Consider the following 24034-nt stretch of genomic DNA (forward strand, 5'->3'; position numbering starts at 1 on the left):
GAGCATTTCGTGATACAAGATAGTATTGTTGTAAACGACATGAAAGTTTGTCGTGCCTTCCAATAGCTTTCTATAAAAGTGATATTTTATACTTTGCTTCTTATTTCCTTCATTATGTTAAACCCACACTCGTGTTTTAATATCATCTACTATGCAACCGTTTCATAAACTACTACAAGTGTAAATTAAAAATTTTCAACACCCCCGACCAGTGAAGGTTACAGTAACTAGAAAAGAGCTGATAACTTTCAAACGGCTGAACCGATTTTCTTGGACTATTCCGTGCCTACGATCCAAAGTATCTGAGTTTTCCATAACATCATTTTCAAATAAATAATTATGTATATCTAGGCAACGTCCCATCTTGACAGCTTGACATTTGTCAATTGACACTTGAATATTATGAACCTAACGGTTATCTAACCTTCTTTTCTACAAGAAAACTAGAAAAGAGCTGATAACTTTTAAACGGCTGAACCATTTTTTTTGGATTATAGCTAAGAACACTCTCGATCAAGCCACCTTTCAAACAAAAAAAACTAAACTAAAATCGGTTCATTCGTTTAAGCGCTACGATGCCACAGACAGATACACAGATACACAGACACACAGATACACACGTCAAACTTATAACACCCCTCTTTTTGGGTCGGGGGTTAATAAAATAAAAGGGTAACGGAAAAATCTACAGGCAATTTTCCCCTCACTTAGTCAAAACTTACACTGACTTACTTCTCAGTTTATGTATCAACAAAATAGATCATACATAAACCGAGAAGTCCACAAAGTGGCAGTGGCAAATGTGAAAACGTCATTTTAGATAGTTTTTAACCCCCGACCCAAAAAGAGGGGTGTTATAAGTTTGACGTGTGTATCTGTCTGTGGCATCGTAGCTCCTAAACTAATGAACCGATTTTAATTTAGTTTTTTTTTGTTTGAAATGTGGCTTGATAGAGAGTGTTCTTAGCCAAGAAAATCGGTTCAGCCGTTTAAAAGTTATCAGCTCTAGTTACTGTAACCTTTACTTGTCGGGGGTGTTATAAATTTTTAATTTACTCTTGTTGGCAGGGCAGTTGTGTTTTAAATTCGTTTTAGAATACAGTTCAATAGATACCTAGGTGATAATTACGCAGAGGCTAACAGAATATTACCAATATTACGATTGTTTATATAAACAAAATAGCCTCACAAAAACCGAAAACAAACAATCTAAATTCAATCACAAAAGCCACACAGCACAGTGCTTCGATTACGCAGTCTAGGTACTTACCTACTCGATGACCGTTCAATACCTTTCTTTGTTAACATCATTCAAAATACGACTGTAAAACCATACACATACAAATCAAGTTAGACTGAAAACAGTTTTGCGTTCGTGTGGTTAACCGTTCGTATGCAATCGAAACCGCGATCGAAGATAATGTAGGTACCTAATATGGGATATATTGGAAATAGTTTCCAAGCCTAAAGCTATAAAATATAGGTTTAGATTCCCATGCTGTTTAGATATATCTATTACTAAACTCTTTCATAATTCTATTATTTATTAGTGTTAGTTATTTTATTACATACCTATAATTATCATATTATACATATAGGCACGTGCTTACACTATACCTAGTATGAATGTAATTGATGACCTATTAGAAATACATAAGGACACGAGGGCCAAGTTATGGACTTAGGTAGACTTTTTGGTGCACGACCACGACGCGCGGCAGCGACACGTGTCGTGTCGCGCGATTGTACGCAGTGTCACTTCAAAAACCCTAGACTGAAGACCATAGATTTATACTAATCTACCTATACAAATATAATAAATAAAGAGCAAGAGTTTTTTTGAGTTTGTGTGTGCCTATCTGGAGGGGTAAAATATTTTTTTCACCGGAACAAGGGCGACCTTATCGCTGGGAAAACCGATTATGGACAAAAGGGGTAGGTATTTTCTTCCGGTTGACGTCATAGTGAAAATGGGGTAGTTAGGTGCCGTACTATATTCATAGTCTGATACAAAGTTCGCACAAAGTACGTACATTTAGTCAGTATTTCGGTACGTATTTGATTACTTATCTGTATAATACTTCTCCGAAACCACTCGAAAATTCAATCCATTGTCTTATAAGACACTTTACTTACGTTAGGCTAAACGTAGCAACAATGACACAAAACGTCGTTATACTTTATCTTAGTTGAGTAAATCTTTATTTATCCATATAATTGTTCCCCCCTTAGTTTCTGGTTTATGTGCATTCTTCAGCTAAATAACGACACCTAATTAATACGTAGCACGTAAGTTTGACAGCTACCACAATCGCTATCACATCTGATTGGTTAAATAAAATGTACATTTGCACTATACATCGCAACATATCATACATTCAGCCAATCACAATATTAACGACTATCTAAACAATGTGATAATCAAACCTTCTTTGCTAGCCCATTGATTTTTTAGCCCTCCTGAATCCTGATCATAAGCGATAGCTTTTTAGTTGACATTTCTATGAAATGTGCTGAACCGCTTTAAGTCGCAACAATTTTCTCTACAACTGCAAAGTTGCGAAACAAAATCGGTTGAATCGGTAAATTTGTTAGCCCCCATGATCATAAGCGATAGCTTTTTAGTTTAGAGTTTCTGATCTATGAAATGTGCTGAACAATTTTCTTGGCAGACTCTGCCGACAATACGGGCTACGGCAGACTGTCTCTACAGTTTGCTCTCCAAAGTTGCGAAGAGAATTCGGTTGTATCGGTTCTCAGACATACGAAACATCAATTCACGGGCAGTGGCTCAGAATGTGGGCACGGTGGGCACGCGAAGGCACGTACAAACGCACAAGTCACGTTCTGCCATAGCTGCTTCTTTTTCCGCCGCTGCCTTGCTCAGGTCATAAATTAATTAAATCATTATTATTTGTTTCTGTAAGGAAATACTAATTGTTGCTCGTGGATTCGCAGCAAAATATACTGCTTGCCCCGCAAATATTCAAACTGCGCAGTTCATGAACAAATAATAATTAGTATTTTTAAAGTAAGATAACTATACCAAATGGGGTATCATATGAAAGGGCTTTACCTGTACATTTCTAAACAGATTTTTATTTATTTTTAAGCATAATAGTTCTTGATTTTTCGTGCAAAATGTCGGAAAAAATACCCGAGTATGGAACCCTCGGTGCACGAGTCTGACTCGCACTTGGCCGGATTTTTGTACAATGAACAGTCATACGCCTCGTCTTCAGAGTGGACTACTCGTTTTGCGCGTACTATTATGTAGGCAGATCTACTAACCGTATTGTAGACACAAATCTAACAAGTCACAAAACAATTTTTTTAACAAACATTTATGTAAATAAGTAGATATACCTACATAATAAATAATACTTGTTCGTCACAATAAAGCCAATAAATTGAAGTCTTACTAGGTGTAGGTACTAATCTGAATCGTTATAGCACTCGGACTAATCCATACTAATTATCTTCTCCGAAACACGTTATTTTAGTAGATAGGTAATTTATAAAATATTTATTAACATTAATCTTGACAGTTCTTGAAACGGCCCAAGAACAACGGCAGCTGGCAGCAGTCAAGGTTTGTGGCATATGCCTACTTAGTTATGTCAGAAGTCGTGGCAACCCCCTGCCAGACACCTTTTTAGTGCACGCTACAAACTCGCGACTGGCAGCTAAAGTCACGAGGTTTGACAGCTCTAAATTAATTTTTTTAAACTGTCAAACCGTGACTGTGCTTTTCATATTACATTAGTAAGAGGAGGATGCGGATACTCTAAAAAGTTGCCGACAGAATCAGTACCATTGTCAACAGATGTGAGATCTAGACCACAAAATAAGAAGCTAATGCTAAATATTTTGTGACTAAGTAACTGAAAACCGACCTTCACTGGCTACAGATAAGAGCTATGCATCGCCATTGTTATCCAACAACAATGGACGATTACCAGGCCTTACACCTTAGTGAACTGTTGCGGAGTGGCAGGCTGACGAACGGTGCTGGTTATTAGACTATGTCGGACTACAAGTTTCCAAACCGCTAAATTACAAGGTAGTGCCAGAGTTTATGGCTTTTTAGTCATTCTGTCTTGTACCAAGAGTTACGCTTTTAGGCTTCCTGAATTGGATAATAAAACTTATTATGTAAATACAGATCGTCAACTCGTCGGTCATCACTTTTCATATCTTGTGTGACTACCTTGAATTAAATTCAGATTTAGATATTTTTTTATAAAAAACATTTGCCTAGACCAAATTGAACTAAGAATTCTTCTTCTGATGTTTCTTTAAACATCGAATTACTTACGATTTTTATTAAAGTTATATTCTTGTAAAAAATCCACGAGGCAAGATAGATATAATAGATCGAGGTACTTTTCCTTTTGATATAATAAATCTTTTGAAATAAAAAACGTCTGCTTACCTTGGAAGTCCCATGTAGGTCAGACAGATCTACCTTGTATTTAACATAAACGTACGTAACTAAATGTACCTACTTCAGGTATATATTATTATGTACCTACTTAATACACATACCTAAAACCTTATGCTCTTATGCAATTACCTACATATCTATAATGATATACCTACCAAGACTTAACTTAGTAACTTAGTGCATACTGCATAACTAACAACAGCTGCATAGCTATCAAACTTAGTCATATGACAAACTTAATGGAAGTTTTACCAACCTTGAACTGAACAGCTCTCTTAATCAAATAAATACAAACAAGAATTAATTTGCAATTGGTTTCGCAGAATTTTGTTGATTCGGCATTTGTTGGAGAAACAGGCCTCACTTTGAGGAAATCGACGATATTACAACAAACAAACACGAACAAAAGGGAAGATAGATGTTTTAAAGGGTAATAGATAAACAGGACGGAAAATAGGCGACAAAGCGCAGGACCGTGTGTGGTGACTTGGCAAGACATACAGCAGGGATGATGGTGAGACCGGAGGATGAATGAATGACGAATCAGGGGGCACGGCAGTGCCCCCGCCAAGACGAGCCAAACGGCGGCCGGGGCGCTACGTACCTTTTTCTCGAAGTGTTTCGCCGTATTTTCGACCCGTCATAACTTCGGTCTGGATGACGCTAGAAAGCTGAAATTTTCAGTATAAGGTGTCCTCAGCAAATTTACCAAATATACTAAGTATCAAATATCTAGCTTTTATGGTTACAGATTTATTGATACCTAAAATACGCCGTTTTCGTCCCTCACTGATGATCATCACTATTCACAGTCTGTAATTCTAGGGTACTTCCCGAAGTCCTAGAAAGCTGAAATTTGGTATGTAGACTAGAATATGCATACAAACTACAGGAAAATTGAGAAATTGGAATTTCCCCCCCTCTACGCCTCTTATGAGAAAAGCGAATCTGTAAATTCTGTCGCTAGAATGCTGATATTTTCAGGATAAGATGTCCTTGGCAGATTGATTAAACGCATTGAGTATCAATTGTCTAGCTTTTATAGTTTCAGATTTATTGACAGTCAAAACTTCTAGTCTGTAATTCTAGGGTACTTCCCGAAGTCCTAGAAGACTGAAATTTGGTATGTAGACTAGAAATTGCATACAAACTACAGGAAAATTGAGAAATTGGAATTGCCCCCCCTCTACGCCTCTTATGAGAAAAGCAAATCTGTAAATTCTGTCGCTAGAATGCTGATATTTAAAAGTACGGCTTGGCCGTTTACAGTTCGTGGATTTTTTATCTGAAATGACATTTAAGCCTGGAATAGCTTTTGCGACCATCACGAAGTACAATACAAATTAGTAATTGTCGAACAAACTATTCCTTAAGGCCTTAAAATATGTTATGTCATGTAATAGTTTTACGAACATTAAACGGCCAAGCCGTCGTTTTTTTACCAAGATATAGGGTTTGTAGAATCAGAGCTTGTAAGTAGAGTGATTTGTTATTTATTGTTATAAATGTACTACAGTCAAGAACATTTAATAGCTATATTACTTTGGACTTCGGATAGGTCCCATGGCCAGCACAAATCTAAGCTCAGCTAGGGGCTTGGCTCTATTAGAGATCTCATAACTTTTTAACAGTGAAAACATTATGAACTTGTGAGTCTTGGCCTACCTTTTTACATGAAATGTTTTTGGTGGGATCTCATTTTTTCGCGACTTTACAGACTAGTGATTACTAGGCTATAAAGGCTAGGGTAGTGATACATAGATAATGTAGCTATCTATCAGCGAAAGAGCACTGGCGTTGCCAACATTTCTTCAGTGAAATATAGTATTTTTGAGACTAAGGTATAAAAAAATATAGTACACCTAAAAAATATATAGTATTTTATGGCAAACGCAAAAAGTAGACAAAGATATATTTCGTACTTATTTATTTTTATAAAAATTAGTATATTAATTTGAACTTCTTGCATTTTTAACAATTTTTTTGTCCAAAATAAATAAATCAAAAGCTCATTTTTATCAATGTCTACACTTGTTTCTTTCTTCGCGCCACTTCAACTTCATAACGATAAAGATAGATACATTCGGATTTAGGAGTACGTAATACGCTACACGCTATTCCATCAGTCAAAAGTTAATGAAAATGCACATTCATAAATTTTTAAAATAAAAGATTTGCTTGTTAGATTTCGGTGTTCACAATATAGTATTTTTGCGTAGGTACTGTATGTTTCTTCAACAGTATATAGTACGCAGACCCAAAATACAGTACAATACTATATATTATAGTACGGTTGGCAACCCTAACTGGCGCAGTGGTAAGCGCTGTGGTCTTATCAGTGGGAGGTCCCGGGTTCTTTTTCCGACCGGAGCTTGGAATTTTATAATTTCCAAACTGGTCTGGTCTGGTGGGAGGCTTCGGCCGTGGCTAGTTACCATCCTACCGGCAAAGCCGTGCCGCCAAGCGATTTAGCATTCCGGTACGGTGCCATGTAGAAACCGAAGGAGTATGGGTTTAATAAAAACTCATACCCCTTCCAGGTTAGCCCGCTTCCATCTTAGACTGCATCATCACTTAAAAATAGGTGAGATTGCAGTCAAGCTCTAACTTGTATATCTGAATTTAAAAAAAATAAAGAATTTTTAGAGTCGGATTTATTACTTCCCAAGATTATAATTAAGTAGAGGAATTTCAAGCTTTACCTCTTTAATAATATTAAATTATTAATTACTAGTGTTATAACTTATAAGTAATAGATTACCTATACAGCTTTACGAGTTTACATTATAGTTAATACTAGAAACCCCAGTCCCAAATCTAAGAAGGTAAGTATCCAAATCAATTTTATTGTTCTGTTTTTTGTGGGGACTTCTCAAAATTATGAAACAATGTTAACTAGAAGCTATGTAATATAGCTATTTCGGTCTACAGGAAATCCCGAAATCAACAATGGCCTTATTTCCGCTCATCTTGAAGTGTTAGAATCCATACCACAGTCCATACTCCATATTAAAGTTCATTATACTTTCAAACTTCTTCGTTAACGGTCACTCATTTTCAACATTTTTGCTATAAAAGTAACGAGAGAACGGCACAGCACCGTTCACTCATTCTTGCCATCATTGTAATGTATTGAAATTAGTTTCTTTTATTTGTTTGTTTTGGACCTTTCTGAACATACTGAGTACTGACACTATAATAAAAAAATATGATAATGCCGGTTCGGAAAGTAAATTCTACTGAGAAGAGCCGGAAAAAACTCATTGCTTTTTTTTAATTATATCGATAAGGCGCGCATATTATGTGGATGTACTACCAACATAAGGTGTTTTTACAAGTAAATAGGTGCGGACCCTTCTAAATCTCTTATATTTGTCATTTGTTACAAATAACATCTCAGAATTTCTTTAAAGATAACAATAATTATATGCAACATTCCCAAGTTTTTTTTCCTAAAAAACATATTGTTTTGTTTAAAAACTGATAGAAGCCTGATCGGGGAATCCACACACATCATAAAATACCCAAATAGCTGACCAAGTCGCATTTGGTTTATCCATCGCCCATCGCGTCCTTAGAAAAACAATAGCATTATACCTAATTACCTACCTAGTTCACTTATGGTATTCATAAATGTTCATAAATCTACACAATAGAGGTGGTAGAGAGAAGAGCAAAACTAATGTACTGCCTGCCTCATTACTCATTACATTTATATGACAATTTTATATGCAAAGACTCGTTGAAGAAAACCTGTTTCAAAATTATCAAGTCTTTGGTGTCTTGTAGTAAACGGCGTTTATGAAGCAACGCGCGTGCGCATAGCGGCTCAGTGACGTCACGAGCTGACTCACACCTTGCCTTGCCTTCCCAAACTCGCGCAAAACGGTGTAAGCCATGACTCAGGGAGTCCGTTCATTCATATTTCATACCATTACCAGGATATAGTTCCCAGAAACCGAAATCTGAATGTATGACAACGGGTATTCTTTTGTATTCTTTTATCTTCTTTGTTCTTCCTACCCAGGCCCTTCCGCATTAAGTCCAAAGTTTTTTTAGCCAAGCCTAAAGGATTAAGACATATCTGTCTTGATTACGGATTTTCAAATATTTGGACCATTCAAATTCACACTTTATACCGAATTTAATGAAAGACACGCTTTTCCAGTTAACGGTAACGGGTAAACTAATTGCTAAAGTGGAATGGCAACAATAAATCAAGACAACGGCCTTTGCGGTCGTAGAAACTAAATGATCTCACAGCGCGGCGACTCGCTGCGGGCGACGTTTTGTACCGCTATATGGCTTCGGGTTGAACGCTGTGCGGACAACCTGAAGATCGCTGTTGCACAATATACCACATTATACTATGGTATCTAGATCACCTAGAAAGACGGCAACAGTGGAATTTATTTTTACAAATAGGTAAAAAGTAGAGAGCATCTCATTAGTTTTCCTAATGGGTAAAATACCATTCAGTAAAAGACCATTGTGAACATCGCGGAGGAGCCTTGATAAACCAAATTGGGTTGAAAACATTTCAACGGATTCTGTATCCGAAGGAAGGAAGGGAAGGAAGGACAGAACCCAAATCTCCGCAATTCGCCCGTCTGTCATTGGACAGACGCTGACAGACAGAGGGATGGACATTGGTCCATCCCTCTGTCTGTCAGCGCGCTGTCACTCATGAACCGTAATAGCACTTTTTAGTCGCGTCAATTTCTCCTTCTTCTGCTGGTACATCTCCAGGAACTGCTTAACCGTTTTGACAGCTGTTATTGTTTTTGTTTAGCAAACTGGCTTACTTCTATACGAGTGTTGTAGGCATTAACGTTTTGACACACGCAGACGTAAGCAATACGTGTTCTTGAGAATGTGTAAAGTGGAAAGCTAGGGCTAATGGCATAAACAGTGGTATAACGTGGGCATAACCCAGGTATAACGGTGTCAAACGATGCCGACTGCGCGGTCGACAGACATTATGATAGTGCAATTTACGATGCGACGCAGACCACCAAGACACCCCGGACTGAGTGATCTTGGTTCTTATTTTTAGGGTTCCGTACCTCAAAAGGAAAAAAGGAACCCTTATCACTTTGTCTGTCGGTCTGTCTGTCCGTCTGTCGTGTATGTCAAGAAAACCTACTTCCCATTGACCTAGAATCATGAAAGGCAGGTAGGTAACTTTTATAGCACAAGTAAAGGAATAAATCCGAAAACCGTGAATTTGTGGTTATATCAATTTTAAAAAAAATGTGTTTAAATCAAAGTAAGATAACTATACCAAGTAGGGTATCATTACCTGTATATTCTAAAACAGGTTTTTATTTATTTTTATGCATAATAGTTTTTGATTTATCGTGCAAAATGTCGGGAAAACCCCTTGGTTCAGTTTACCGCCGCCCTGAACATTTGCAGCGCCCGCGCCATTGGCGGTCGCCAATGCGTTGCCGGCCTTTCAGGAATTTAATTACTCTATTTTTACTCACTTGACTGGAAAAATCCTTTAATAACCACCCAAGGAAAAATATATTATGAGAATCGGATGGGTATGGAATAATTCTCATATTACATATGACTTCGCAAGTTTGATAAAGTTGTGTTATCTTCAGACGTGGCATTTTAAAACAGTTAAAAAGTCCCTTACTCAGTACAACGGTATGAATAACTTTAGAAATGTAACAAGCACAGTTAATTTACGTCTTCCAAAGTCTAGACTTTTGAGCATAACAAAACCAATTAACTGTACGTGTAATTAACATTTCAGATTTATAAATAACAGTAAATAAAGCACAAAATATGTAAAACCGTTGTCTCCTTCACAAAAGTTATTTCAGTCATCAACACCGTGTGAATGCACCGCAACGCGACGTACAAACTTGGTAATTGCTCCACAGATCATACACGATACCATCTTCTATATACCACTGTCTAATTTATACAAAATTATGAATAAGGAAGCGACTGTTCTCACACTCAATTTTGGTCGATGTATTTATATTATGACTGCGTTATATTCTAAAGCCTGACTAGTTTTCGGCTCTTCCGTGCTCATGAAGTTTTGAATTTTCATTGTTGACACGAGAAGCAAGCCAATTAAAACTAGAACAAAAGTTTAAATTCTATGTTATGAAAGCGATGAACGCAGAGAACCACGACGATTCATTGAACCAGTGAGCCAAGGACCTAACGTGGCGGAAAACGGGTGGATGAGGAATAATTATATGCCAACGGTAAGTTGGCGCAGGAGAACCAAGGTATAGCAAGCTGAAGTGGCAATGGGCAGGCCATGCCTGTCGTAGAGGCGATAGCCGTTCGAGCCGCAGTCCTTGAGTGGAGACCCGCGTATAAACAAACGTAGTGTGGGACGCCCTATAGCACGATAGACCGACGATTTGAAGAGGCTGGCGGGAAGTGGCTGGATAAGAAAGACTGAGGACCGGGTGTTCTTTAGGGAAGGCCTTTATCCAACAGTGGACTTCCACAGGCTGGTGATGATGCTGATGATGAACTGTAAGTGTCCACGTCCATACGTCATTACCGGTAGAACACACTTATTGACACTGTCCATATAGCGTCTCTTAATATAGAGTGTGGTCTGTGTATAGAGTACAAGGTACAGTGACGTAAAATTTAAAAGTGGGCGGTTACACCAGCCAGACCTGCACTACGATCGCCCACATTTTCAACTTTCGTGACAACTATAAAATCATACTATCGGCAGACAGGTTAAAGATAAACTTGCTATAAATCTCGTCAAAATTTAAAACGATCACCGCGGGATGCGCGCACGCACCTGAGTAATTGTTCCCTTGCACGCAACTTTATAATATTGTCATTTTAATCATTTGCAGAATTACTTATTGTATTATTTACAACGGAGCTCTTTATAACATGACTGGACTACTTACCTAAATTTGCACTCTCAGACAAGGACTTACAATACATCTTTATTTTACAAGATTTGCTTTCATACTCTTTCTATAGCATAGTATGAAAGTGGTCAGTAGCAATTATCTCACATCTTTGAACCAAGGATAATTACTCCTATGTGCATTTACTCTATTCCCATAAATAAGTACGTACTTCTTTACATATTTCTGTACTCAAAACTATCTTGGGAAAAACTAACCACTAATTAGAAAAATATGCCTCAAACTCTACCTACATGGTCACGTACACTTGAGCTTTTTATAAACGTCTTTTTTTTTATTTTAAGCCGAGAATTGGAACTGAACTGAAGCATATTAGGATAAAAAATCTCAAGTGCAGAATCCAATTTTGCCCTTCGGAGTTTGAGCCCAAAATAAGAAACGTTTTGAGAGTGGGCGCAAAATAGGCGCACATAATATTTTAAATTGCATTGGAAGTAGACGAAAGTTAATATAAAGATAAAGTACCTAAAGCAAATCAAGAACTAAGTATAATTACACAAAGAAAAGTTATTCTATTTGCTTGTAGTCTTCGTAAGCGATGTCATCTAATAGCTCAAAAAATTACCACTTACAAAGCAATAAAATTATCGGCCAATCTGCACTTGTCTGGCGTGGTGGACTACGGCCTACGCCTGCTCATTCAGAGAGATCTGTGTTTAGCAGTGAGCCAGCGGTGGATTGGTGATAATGCCTGCTGCAACTGTACATTTCAGCTAATTAGTGACATTCCAATAGAGAAAGATGCCAATCAAAGATGATTGCGATCGTCACACACACTACATACCTACGAGTACATCGTACCACAGTCGTGTTGCCACAAAAAAAGAAAGGTACTAATTGAATGAAGAACTATGTATTTTGTGCTCTATATCAAACTACAGTGACCTACGGTGCTATTGTGGGCTCTTCTCGGACATGGGCGCGTTCGGAACCCTCGTAGCTTTAAAGTTTACGTATAATTATTTATCCACCACTATATATTATCATCTTACAAATCTAACAATTCAAAATGATCAAAAGGCGTACAATAGTACCTAGGTATATTGAATCAATGATTTTGATTTTGTTAGGTGGGTACGCCAGGGGAGTACATCCTCCAGGATGAGCCGAATGGGCGTCGCGTGAGAGAAGCATCGGCGCATGTCCTTTAGTGTTCCCGGAGCTTCGAGAATGTTTTAGTGTGTAAAAACCCCATATAACCCAATCTCTCCCCAAAGAGATCCCAAAGAGAAAAAAATTAGTTTTTATATGACACACTTCTTAATCGTAAATGTTTAATTGTCTTCACTAGGTGGAGGGGAAGGCAGTTAGTTAATTGAAACATGTTACGCAAGTGGATTGTCTTGTAGCGTGGAGCCAATGAGTGGGTCTTGTGTAATATGGACCCGCGCCGTGAGAAAGCGTGGCGTTAACCGTCACTACTCAGTCACGGGCGAGGTTCGAGCTGTTATGGGAGCAATCGACCTCGATCTATTGTTTGTATTGCTAATCAAATAATAAAGTTTAAGATAACTAAAGTGACAATTTTTTTTTAATTTAGCATTCAACCTAACCTCGCTGGCCAAGAGCGGATTGGGACTTGCCAGCCTTCACTCACCCATGAGAATAATATGGAGAACTTCCAGGCACGCAGGTTTCCTCACGATATTTTCGTTCACCGTTAAAGCAATTAGTGATATATAATTGCTTAAAACGCAAAGAGAAAAGGTAGCAGTGCGTGCCTGAGATCCCCGGAATAATTGGCTGAGGCCAATAGTAAAATATATACTCATGTGCTTTAACTATCAAAAATTAAATCGATCCGTTGATCCGTTGCGGCGTGATTAAAGGATAAACCAATAACCCTTCCTTCTGGTTTTGCCGCAGTCGGGTAAAAAACAAAACACACTTTCGCATAATTATAATTTGGGTAGTGATTACTGAAGGTTTACTGATTATTACCCATACATAATAATTGTCAATCTATTGAATATTCCGAATTCCAAAAACTCAACCACCATCATTAATCTATAATCTATACCTATGTTGAAGGGTCCTATTTTCAGAAAATGTGTTCGACGAATTTTGTCCGGCCAGCAGTTTGGTTTGCTAATACTTTCCTAACTTAAGTAAACTCTTTAAAAGATTTTCTTTGATAGTAGTTAGCTTATATATTTTGAAATGTAGGTACTTACTTAAACCATGGCAAATGTGGCAAAAAGCTGGCCCTTTTCGATTCAGGTATAAAAACGTGGCTTTGGCAACTCAAGCGGTTATTTTACAAAGGTAGAATGGAACCAAATACCCCTCAACTTAGTTTTAATGCGTTCCGGCTGACAACCATGTCATTAGCTTATCGAGGTTTAATGGTTTGTGCAAAGCGAGATAAGACCTTGGGCCGTTTGTTAAGTGTTTGTTAAGAAGGTGCTAGGGGCAGCAGCACCATATAGAAAATTTTTTTTCCTCTCTCGTCTGGCTTTACAAAGATTAGCCAATGTCAAGTTTGTAGTTCTTTACAAGTTATAGAGAAACTATATAAGAATGGACTTCGTCGTGCCGGCGCTCGCCAACACACGCGCGGCACAATTTTAGAGTGCTTCCCAGACAGTTCCACCACCAAAAACACCAGCAAAACACAAAACCCGGCCACTTTTAACAAAAAACACTCCAAAAAGGCAGAGCACGCGCGCCAGCAAACACCAACACAGTCGAAGTCCATATAGAAATTGGACTTCGTAGAAATCACTAAATAGGATTCCGTACCTCAAAGGTAAAACGGAACCCATAAAGGTTCCATTTTTCCTTTTGAGGTAGTATCACTTTGTTGTCTGTCTGTCTGTTCGTCTTTCGTATCTATCAAGAAAACCTACAGGGTACTTCCCGTGAACAGAATCATGAAATTTGGCAGGTAGGTAGGTCTTATAGCAAAAGTAAAGGAAAAATCCGAAAACTGTGAATTTTTTAATGCATAAATAGTTGTTGATTTATCGTGCAAAATGTCGGAAAAAAAACCCGAGTAAGGAACCCTCGGTGCGCGAGTCTGACTCGCACTTGGCCGGTTTTTGTTATGGGTGAGCCATGGGCTAAAATCAGATGGAATCTGACTAGAAAGTGTTTTATCAATATCATCATTATCAACTATAGACGTCCACAGCTGGACATCGCCAGTAATGCTGTAACCAGCCGCCTGAATCCAACGGATCCCTGTCGCTTGTGGTCGTGTATCCACCTAGCGAGGAGTTTTCCATTCTAGCTTATTGGGATCACATTCACAACGTCATTCGGTTTTTAGAACCATGTGCCCTGTTCATTGCCACTTCAGCTTCGCAACCCGTTGAGCTATGTTACTCTGATTCTCCTACGGATCTCCCCATTTCTAAATTTGATCACGTAAAGTTGCTAACGATGCTTAACTCATTATAAATTGACGAGTCTCAATGTAGTGGTAACTGCCCATTGAATTATTACATAACTAACGATCCGCCCCGGCTTCGCACGAGTAGCTTATCATAATTTTCATAGGGATCTCAAATTTTTTTGAAAATACAATTTAGCCTATATTACTCTGGAATAATGTAGCTTTCTACTGGTGAAGAATTTTCAAGACCACTGTTAAATACGAGCTAATATTATTCACAGCTGTAACTAGTGATACCTGACTGACAAGATATCATCCTGTCAGTTGCCACACCGTTATGCAGCGGGTAGGGTGCAATAAACATAAATTACTATAATAGGACGTGTAGACATAAGTATAATTTCAATTTTAAACAAGTCCAAGTAACTATTAACTGGATTTGAGTTGGAGTTGCCGAGTTTAGTTTGATTCCAATAAACGATCAGAGCTCATCAATATTATGGTACTTAATTTTGGTCGTAATTCCTTGTCCAGGCCTTTCCACCTTAACAAGACGATTCATGCTTTGTCCAGGGCTACCAGGTATCACCTTTTTCCATGACTAAATGAACCGACACGCGAGAACAATTACGGTCACAAATGGGGCAACTGAACCTATGACCGCAATCTAGCGACTTCACACATCTTATCGAGAACTCTGAAGCATACAGGTTTCCTCACAATGTCCTGCTCCTTCAATGCCTGTATGCTTCAGACAACAGGAAGCCATGTCTGAAGCATAAAGCAAAGGTACCGAAAAGTCAGAGGTGCGTATTATTACTTCCAGACATTCAAGGTCGTAAATTGACGATACCAGAAATGACACGATTCCCAGGAACAGACTCGCAATTTGATAGCCTGCCACGCTGTAGCTGCGACTTGCGAGTAGCGTGGCTAACATTGCTGACACGAGGCGGATCGAATCGGAGCGGAGACAAAACTCGATACCAATCAACAGCACAGAATAATATAACAGAATACTATACTTATCCACAGTTACAAGGTCCTGCTGCGATAGTACTATTGTTTCTTGAGGCTTCAACTTATTTATGGGATCTTTTTGAACTCGGACAAATGGAAATACTTAAATCTATAAGCTCTATGGTAACTGCCTCGTTGGTTGCCTCTACTCATCGTCATCATAATCATTCCATCGCCGAGCCACCACTGAGCACGGGTATCCTCTCAGAATGACAAAGGCTCAGGTCTTATTAGGTATTGTATATTAAATCTTTGAAAAGAGCAACCGCCGAGTTTCTTGCTGGTTCTTCTCGGTAGGAAAGGCATTCCGAACCAGTGGTAGATGCTTTTGACGATTCAAAAGAACTTGTACGAAAGTCTAATTGAATAAAAATATTTTGAATTTTGAATTTTGAATTTTAGTCTTCCGCGTTATAACATGGCTAACATTGTTGACGCGAGGCGGATCGAATTGGAGCGTAGAGAAAACTCGATACCAATCAACAGTTACAAGGTCCTGCTGCGATTGTACTATTGTTTCTTTAGGCTTTAAGTTATTTATGGATTTTTTTAAACTCCACACATAGGAAATCAGCGCTACATACACTTGTGTGCCAAGTCATACGGCATTATGCTGACCTGGAACCTATATTGGGGTTGCACCACACATGACGCAGTTTACTCCGGTGCTTCTTCTTTCGAATCATTTTGGCTTTAATGTGGATGCTATACACGTCATGCGATGTGTGGCACAATTTATAAAATAAGCGTTTTCTTTCTTTATCTCTCCAAATATCTGTAAGCTCTGTGGTAACTGCCTTGTTGGACTCCTCTATTCATCATCATCATCATCATCCTATTGCTACCGACTACTGAGCATGGATCATCTCTTAGAATGAGAGAAATATGAAAAACAGGTGAACAATTGAACTATTCAGCTCCATGGATTACAAGTTACTGGCCGCCATACTTCCGCGCGTTGTCACTGTTCGAGTGATTTGCGAGTTTCAGTCTATCTGTTATATGTACTTTTACATATCGCAGAACAGAAGCGGATTTTTTTAGATATCTCGCGTATTTGAGTGAAATTTAGTGACTTAAAATTCGCAATACGAATTTCCGCTACATTTGTCCCTGGACTAACTTTTCATAAATATTATTTTTCAATGTCAGTGCAACGAAACCAGATTATATTTCACGGTCAAAGGTTTACAAAGAAGTCTTATGAATGTATGTACATATGTGGTTATACCTGGTCGGTAGGTATAACTAATAACACCAACGTAGGGTGAAGGGCGCACCGTCGCGCGTCACCGACCACGCGTGCATGCACTCCCTTCTTCCTACAGGACAGGTATAATAGGGACACCTGACCACCTGTCAAATAAACACTAGCTGCAAACGTGCGAGCAGCTTTGAACTTTATCATTGCTGTCACAAGGTGTGCAGTCGCTTGTGCCTCAAGTAACTGTAGTTAAGCATGGAGAAACAATTAATATAAATATTAATTTATACAGTTTACACACCCTTTTAAATTAGTCATTGTTTTTATTTTGTTGTATCATAGTTACCATACCATAGATCAATAAATTAGCAACTGAAGCCAACAGTGTCCTAATCCTAAACTTAATAAAAAATAAAGAAGCCAATGGTGTTGATTATCTTGTTTTTTGTAAACTTTTAGAGTTTATGCATCTTTTTCTTTTTGATATTGCCAAAAAAGGACGAAACATGAATTGTAAGTTTAAAGACACTAAATTTTGTGCATACTAATAATAATTTAAACTAGGTATTAATAGATAAAGTCACAAGATTTGAGGTTTTAAGTTCTAAGTTCTAACTTAAATTAGGCTTGTCTGTCCTTTTCATGTTACATTGGTAAGAAAGAGATGTAAATAGTCTAAATTTTAGTTGCACTCAGAATTTGCTCAGAAGCAATACCAATATTTCTCGCGTGCAGTATGGTTCATCATCATTAATTCAAGTATCGCAGGCCCAATACTGAGCATTGTTCTTCTCCCAGAATGAGAAGATTTTAGGCCATAGTCTACCATGCTGGCCAAGTGTGTGCCAGATTTCTTATGCTGATCTGAATAAGGTGTTAGATAATGTCAATAACATCCCGGCAAGTTGAGGTTAGCGTAGGCACTCCTATTAAGAGAGTAGTATATTCCTTGCTTATAAGTTATGGACTAAAAGCCAACATGTAGTATTGTCCCCAACACAGGGAGGAACGATCAGTGACTATGAAGTTTGGATCATGGTGGCATTGGGAGATAACATATAGGTGGTAACATATAAAAAACTTACGTCAAAGCATAAAGTCTATTTTTTTACATTTTCTTCAGAATAGTATTAGAAATCATGTCATGCATTGCCAGATACTTAGTAGGTATCGTAGCAACTCCCTGCCAGACACCCTTAAACTAACTTCCCTCCCAGTGTTATGGACAATACGCAGAGAAACTTACAGCTTTTATAAAATAAGGAAGGTTTGGCACGCGCTGGCTCTCTCTCTATTATAGTTTCCAATTTCCATCAGTTTATTTAACAACAGTAAAATGTCAAACAAAAGTCAAAAATCAAAATCACAATAAGTGAAAATACTGTAAATATTCACATACGAATTATTTTTGTAACGCTGTCTAAATTATGTGTAATGCTTTTGGTATTCTAACATAGATTTCTCTGCGCTAGTTTGAACGTAAAGATCCTTTCACGACAACTAGCTGTTAAAGTGTTCCAAATGTACAGTCCAAGGCAATGAAAATAACTTTATTTGGTAATTTAGCATTAAAAATAATAACGATACTAAGCAGCAGCATTACTTAGCGCTATAAAAAAATATACTAGGTATACCTGAGAAATTCAACGCTGCGCGTCGCCTCCAAACGTTCACATCCACCTTCATTATGTTGAAATAATCAACAAAACACACAATACTAAAACATTCAACTTAAATCAACACTAGAACATTAATAATTCATGTTTCACTGTATTTGGAACGGCAAGTTTAATTAAATTAAGTCGAATCTTATAAAGAAATTAAAATATGTCACGAAAATAATAGGTATTTAAAAATATAGGCATGTCCGTTTACCACCCAACGTCCATGACGGCTCGTCAGAAACTGTCAAAAACTGGCAAGTGGCAAAGAGAAAGAATAATTTTCTAGAGAACTGTCATTGTCACATGTGACGTGTGACTGACTGCGTTACCAGATTCCATAGAGTAAAGGATTATTTTCTCATTTTTCGACACGTTTCTAAAGTTACCCGTGACAATTGATTTACAACCTTACAATACACTTTTCAATTTATTGGTGCAGTGTAAAATCTACATCTCCTGAGGATGCTCCGGTGTCGGATCGAAATGTGCGTCGAGTGTGTTCTGGTGGATTTGAGTGGTGTCGCATGGTGGTACTTAGGGCTTACTCGGTGGCTGGCTTTTCCTATATGCTTAGCAGTAGGGGTCCGGGTGGTGCATATCGCATGCTGCTTGTACCATAATCCATAGAATTTGCCTTATGTAGCGGTTTATACCAAATTAAGCTTTTGATTCTTTGTATATCAAGTAACGCCTGCTTCAATACATTATGCAACAATATGATATGAATTTGTCATGGATGCAGAAATAATAATTCTTATTATCCCGATTTTGGTTTTGTCAATAGACACCTAAACGGAGTAATTAAGTCAATAGATGGTCGAGTGTCTCGATTCTTGAACTTAGTCTTCTGCGGTAGTTTAAAAAAAACTGGAGAGTTTGTATTAAAGTGCGCGAGATCCCATTTGATTCAAAAAAGCCCTATCCTAACGTTTACTGGACGAGTCTCTGGAAATAATAGCTCAAATAGCGCGAAGGCGGCGATCAGACTCAGATGCGCCGCGCTTTCTCCTCGTTTTATTTTCTGATGACCAATTTAAATAAGTACCTAATAAAACTGAGTTTAAGCTGTTAGTAAATAAGAATAATATAAAATCTTGGACGAATAAATACTCGATAAAATATAGTGTTACGCCTCGCCGCCACAGCCAGTTGCAACGTGCCATTCAAACCAGCCGCTCCGAGCTAACTGCCATGACAGCCAATCATAGCCAGTTACCGCCATGACAGCCAATCATAGCCAATTACTGCCATGACAGCCAATCATAGCCAAATACCGCCATGACAGCCACTACTACCGAATGCCTTCGGTGGGGATAACGCCATATAAAGCCATGCGAGCTCATTTTTAGTGTTATTATTGTATCGTACGCATTATAAGCCGAAATACTGCCGGTTTGTGTAAATAAGTGTAAATTGTATAATTAGTAACAAATATATTAAAGTAATATTTAGTGTGTTGAGTGAAGTGATAAAATAAATTAGTGCGATTATACTGATTTGCTCTTTTTATTTAAACCCACTGTTTCATCTCAGAAGTGGGATTAATAAAGAAAGTTATGATGCATAATCGCGCCAATTAACGATTCGGCAAATACATGCCGGCTACTTTGTTCCTCTGCAAGAAAGAAACGAATCACCGTGTAAAAATCAAGCGACAATGAAGATCGTCCACTTCTGGGGCCCGGAAGGTCCTTAGAAGAGTTTTGAACCGGAGGTACATTCATCTGCAGCGTGCATGGTTTCTACGCCCGATGGCAACCTACCCTCAACTTCTACGCGTAATAACTGAGGTATGATCCATCCATTATTCCATTTCAAATTTTAATCCCGTTTTTAATGATATTGATGCATAGTGTAATGAGGTTGATCGTGTTTGTAACCTCTACTGATGAGATGACCGTGAAAGGTTAATATTGCTAACACCCTGTTTGAGGTTATGAAATTAGTATTAGGGCACGCGGGTTATGATAGGTGGTCATTATACGCTCGCGGATAGAGTGAATGGTTTGAGTGATAGCTGAAGCTAAAAATATAACTATAATTTGTGGCATATCTGACCGTCAAATAAAGGTTTAGGTTTAAAGACGTTTAATTCTCATAGAAAAAGTCATTTACATGAGAAAATAAAGTTTACAATATTCGCCATTTAATTAAGTACTCAATCAGTGCATTTGTTGAAGTAATTCGGATTACTCATAATGTGAGCCGCTAATTCAGTTTTCTATGGATTGAATGAGTGTACATTTTTTCATGTGTGCAGGTATTTTGTTGTACAGTTTAGCTCCTTCATAGGTAAGGGGTTCTCTGCCATAATCTGTTCTAGTTTTGGGTAAGGCAAGGTAACTGGCTCAACGAGTTTTAATTTTTGGTAAATGTGATATTTGTGTGTATTGTTTTATTTATAGTTTTCGTAACAAAAATACAAGTGTTGTATATATGTAACTGATGAAATAAAGGCGGTAAATACTAATGCTAAAATTGCAACCAATTGATTTAGTCAACTTTTTATCGAACTAGGTAAAAGCCCGCTCAACCATCCACTTATCACGTTGCATCTCGCCGAGATATCCGCAATTTGAATTAGCAGTTTAATTCTAGAAAACATACTTAGTGTGTTAGTGCCTTTCAGACCTATTTGCTATGCGGAAATTATGACCATAAAAGTGCTACCGGTACGAATAAGTTAACAAGTAATTCAATAAGTTAAAAAAATCTAGTATATCGGATGGTAATAATAGTTCTCAGACTACCCGCGAATCTCAGCCAGTAGTTTTTAAGAAACAAGCTTTGACGCTATTAGTGTTTTTATTTGTACAAGGGTCAGTCAGTGTAAGGTACTATAGAGCTTTAAGGTTATATTTTTCGCGTCGTCGGTGATATCCCCGCTGCAGTCATACAGACAACAGGGGTACGTGTGGGGTACCTATAAATTATTTTTATTGGCACATTATTATCATTTACGTCAGAATCGGTTGCTAAACACTTTCAGTGTGCTCAAACTCTGTTTTGCATAAAGCATGGCGATCGCAATTCGAATGTAAAATCGAATTATTTTATGACGTTGACTTTGAGTTTCTTGTGAAATTGATTTTCATGTGGTTATAGGATTGGTATGTAATATGAATATAGATCCTCATAATAGAGGCAGACGTACCTTATGAATCGACCGGGGGCTACTTGTAGTCAAACAATAATATTGTGCTTATCTTTCTTTTCTCGGAATTTTTGGTGAGTTCGTGAAGTGCAAACGTCATCGCCTACGAGAGTCACCACTGATGCTTTGCTCTGTGGCCTGATGCTGAGCACGTCACTGCGATGCACCTCATCGTGGCGCGTTAACGGTGCAGGGTTGCAGCCAATGGGTACCATCTATACGCCGCCGCATCGTTGCCTATTTGGGGTGACATAAGCGCTGTTAAGCGTTTATGCTGTATGGTATGACTGTTCTTTTATTTTTACTAAAAGTTAGTGTTCATGAAGTCGGTACGTGTTGTAACTTGTAGTTTAAATCACATTATTTGAATGATTGTGAGCACAGTAAGTAAAACTTATGGCCTTGACCTGTCTCGTATAATATACAAGCCAGTGGCACAGTGTATGAGTACATACAAATAGGTAGTGTAATGTAGGCAGAATCGGGCACTTGGAGGAAACGTAATAATCATTATTACCAGTTAGACATCCTTATGATTTTGATAATGCTTTTGTCATTTTAGAAAAAAAGTAGTGCTTGTAGGCAGCATGTATGTTACGTACTTTTGCCAACAAGCTTTCAATCGAGTCAATTTTATCATTCTACCTGTAGATTGTCGGTCCAATCATAATGTAAGTAGAAAGTTCAAGTGGCACTTCTAATTATAGCCATGATTTAGCTTTGTGCCGTTCATTGTTAGTCAGGTGGACCGGACGTACCGTAAGAATTTTCACTAAGCCGACTAGACTGACGTTTTACATAATATCTTGAGTTCAGTTGGTGTTAGTATGCCTGCCTGGTTATGTAGCTTACATAGTAAGGAATAGGAATGGAATAGAAAACTGTTATTTAACTGATGATCCTGTATTACCTAAATTCAATCGTGAACTGTTTTCGGAATTACATAGATGCCGAAGTGAAGACAGTAGCCAAGTCTTACTTTCTGCGGCCAAGTCTTATTTTCTGCAGCCAAGTCTTACTTTCTGCAGCCAAGTCTTACTTTCTGCAGCCAGGTCTTACTTTCTGCAGCCAGGTCTTACTTTCTGCAGCCAGGTCTTACTTTCTGCAGCCAGGTCTTACTTTCTGCAGCCAACAGCCAGGTCTTACTTTCTGCGGCCAAGTTTCACTTTCGGTAGCCATGTTTACTTTCGGTAGCCAAGTTTTACTTTCGGTAGCCAAGTTTTACTTTCGGTAGCCAAGTTTTACTTTCGGTAGCCAAGTTTTACTTTCGGTAGCCAAGTTTTACTTTCGGTAGCCAAGTTTTACTTTCGGTAGCCAAGTTTTACTTTCGGTAGCCAATTTTTACTTTCGAAAGCCAAGTTTTACTTTCGATAGGAGTACTTTCATCTCGTTGCTCGTTGAGAGATCTCCCTGCAAGGATTTAAGTGAGATTCCTTTTCAAGTTAGAGTAATAGCATTCACAGCTTCACAAGAAGCTATTTACTTCTTTTCTACAAGCCAGTCTGTTGACGGTTTTTCTTTCAAAAAAGTCTCTAAAGTAAAACGTGGAAAAATAGTACAACTCAAAACGATAATAATTTATAAATTAAATAATGTTCTTTTGTTTCGTCTTGGTTTTAAAGTAGATAAGATTGCAGTTTAGATCACAAACCAATAGCATAGCATTGGATTAGAATTTTGTAGAGTTCATACTGACCACATTTTGTAAAACCATTTTGTAAGACAGCGAAAGGATTTCGCTCATCAGTAGCGTAGGTACAATTTGATTATTACAGATGCTTTTGCAAAATTTGTTATCAGCCGAAAACTATCAGTTTCGTAGAATATTATACATAATTTGCCTTATTTGGACATCCTAGTAGATATTTTAGAGTTTCCGAGTGTCGACTGATTAATAGTTAGGTATGTTTTGACCTCCATGATACTACCACGAGCCAAGTGCCTAGTCAAGCCAAGCCAAGCACTAACCAGACCATGTTAAATGCGTTGTGCCACAGGCCCTAGCGAGAATGAATAATATAATTGGACAAACTGCTTACTTGATATTATTTGGACATTTAACAATGCTCCTAATGAATATGCAATCTATGATTTGATATTTACCCAAGTCACGATGCCATGTTGCTATTGATGTAAAATTAGTAAGGGTAAGGATACCAAGCGATAGGATAAAGCTAACTAGATAATGTAACTTTGACAAGATTAATTTTTCGTTTAATTATAACAAAGGAATTGAGTTATTTAGCGGCAAGTTTCTACAAGCATTACGATAA

The 24034-nt window shown here is 37.9% G+C and overlaps 1 protein-coding gene and 1 long non-coding RNA gene across 3 annotated transcripts in view; both read right to left on the reverse strand.

Moving 5' to 3' along the window:
- The window catches only part of LOC123864257 (protein crumbs), a 58117-nt gene extending 39282 nt beyond the window's left edge, over window positions 1–18835 (reverse strand). For both annotated transcript variants that reach the window (XM_045904551.1, XM_045904550.1), the window contains exon 1: window positions 18578–18835. In XM_045904551.1, the coding sequence (XP_045760507.1) occupies window positions 18578–18629 (52 nt within the window). In that variant the 5' untranslated portion in view covers window positions 18630–18835. The remainder of the gene's footprint in view (window positions 1–18577) is intronic.
- On the reverse strand, window positions 379–17649 carry LOC123864277. The gene is made up of 3 exons (XR_006795743.1): window positions 17560–17649; window positions 6086–6093; window positions 379–392 (listed from the first exon to the last, which is right to left on the reverse strand). It is a non-coding gene; the product is annotated as an uncharacterized LOC123864277 (long non-coding RNA).
- Window positions 18836–24034: the final 5199 nt, after the last annotated feature.

This window comes from Maniola jurtina, chromosome 4, assembly GCF_905333055.1.
Source record: "Maniola jurtina chromosome 4, ilManJurt1.1, whole genome shotgun sequence".
Taxonomy (NCBI): Eukaryota; Metazoa; Arthropoda; class Insecta; order Lepidoptera; family Nymphalidae; genus Maniola; species Maniola jurtina.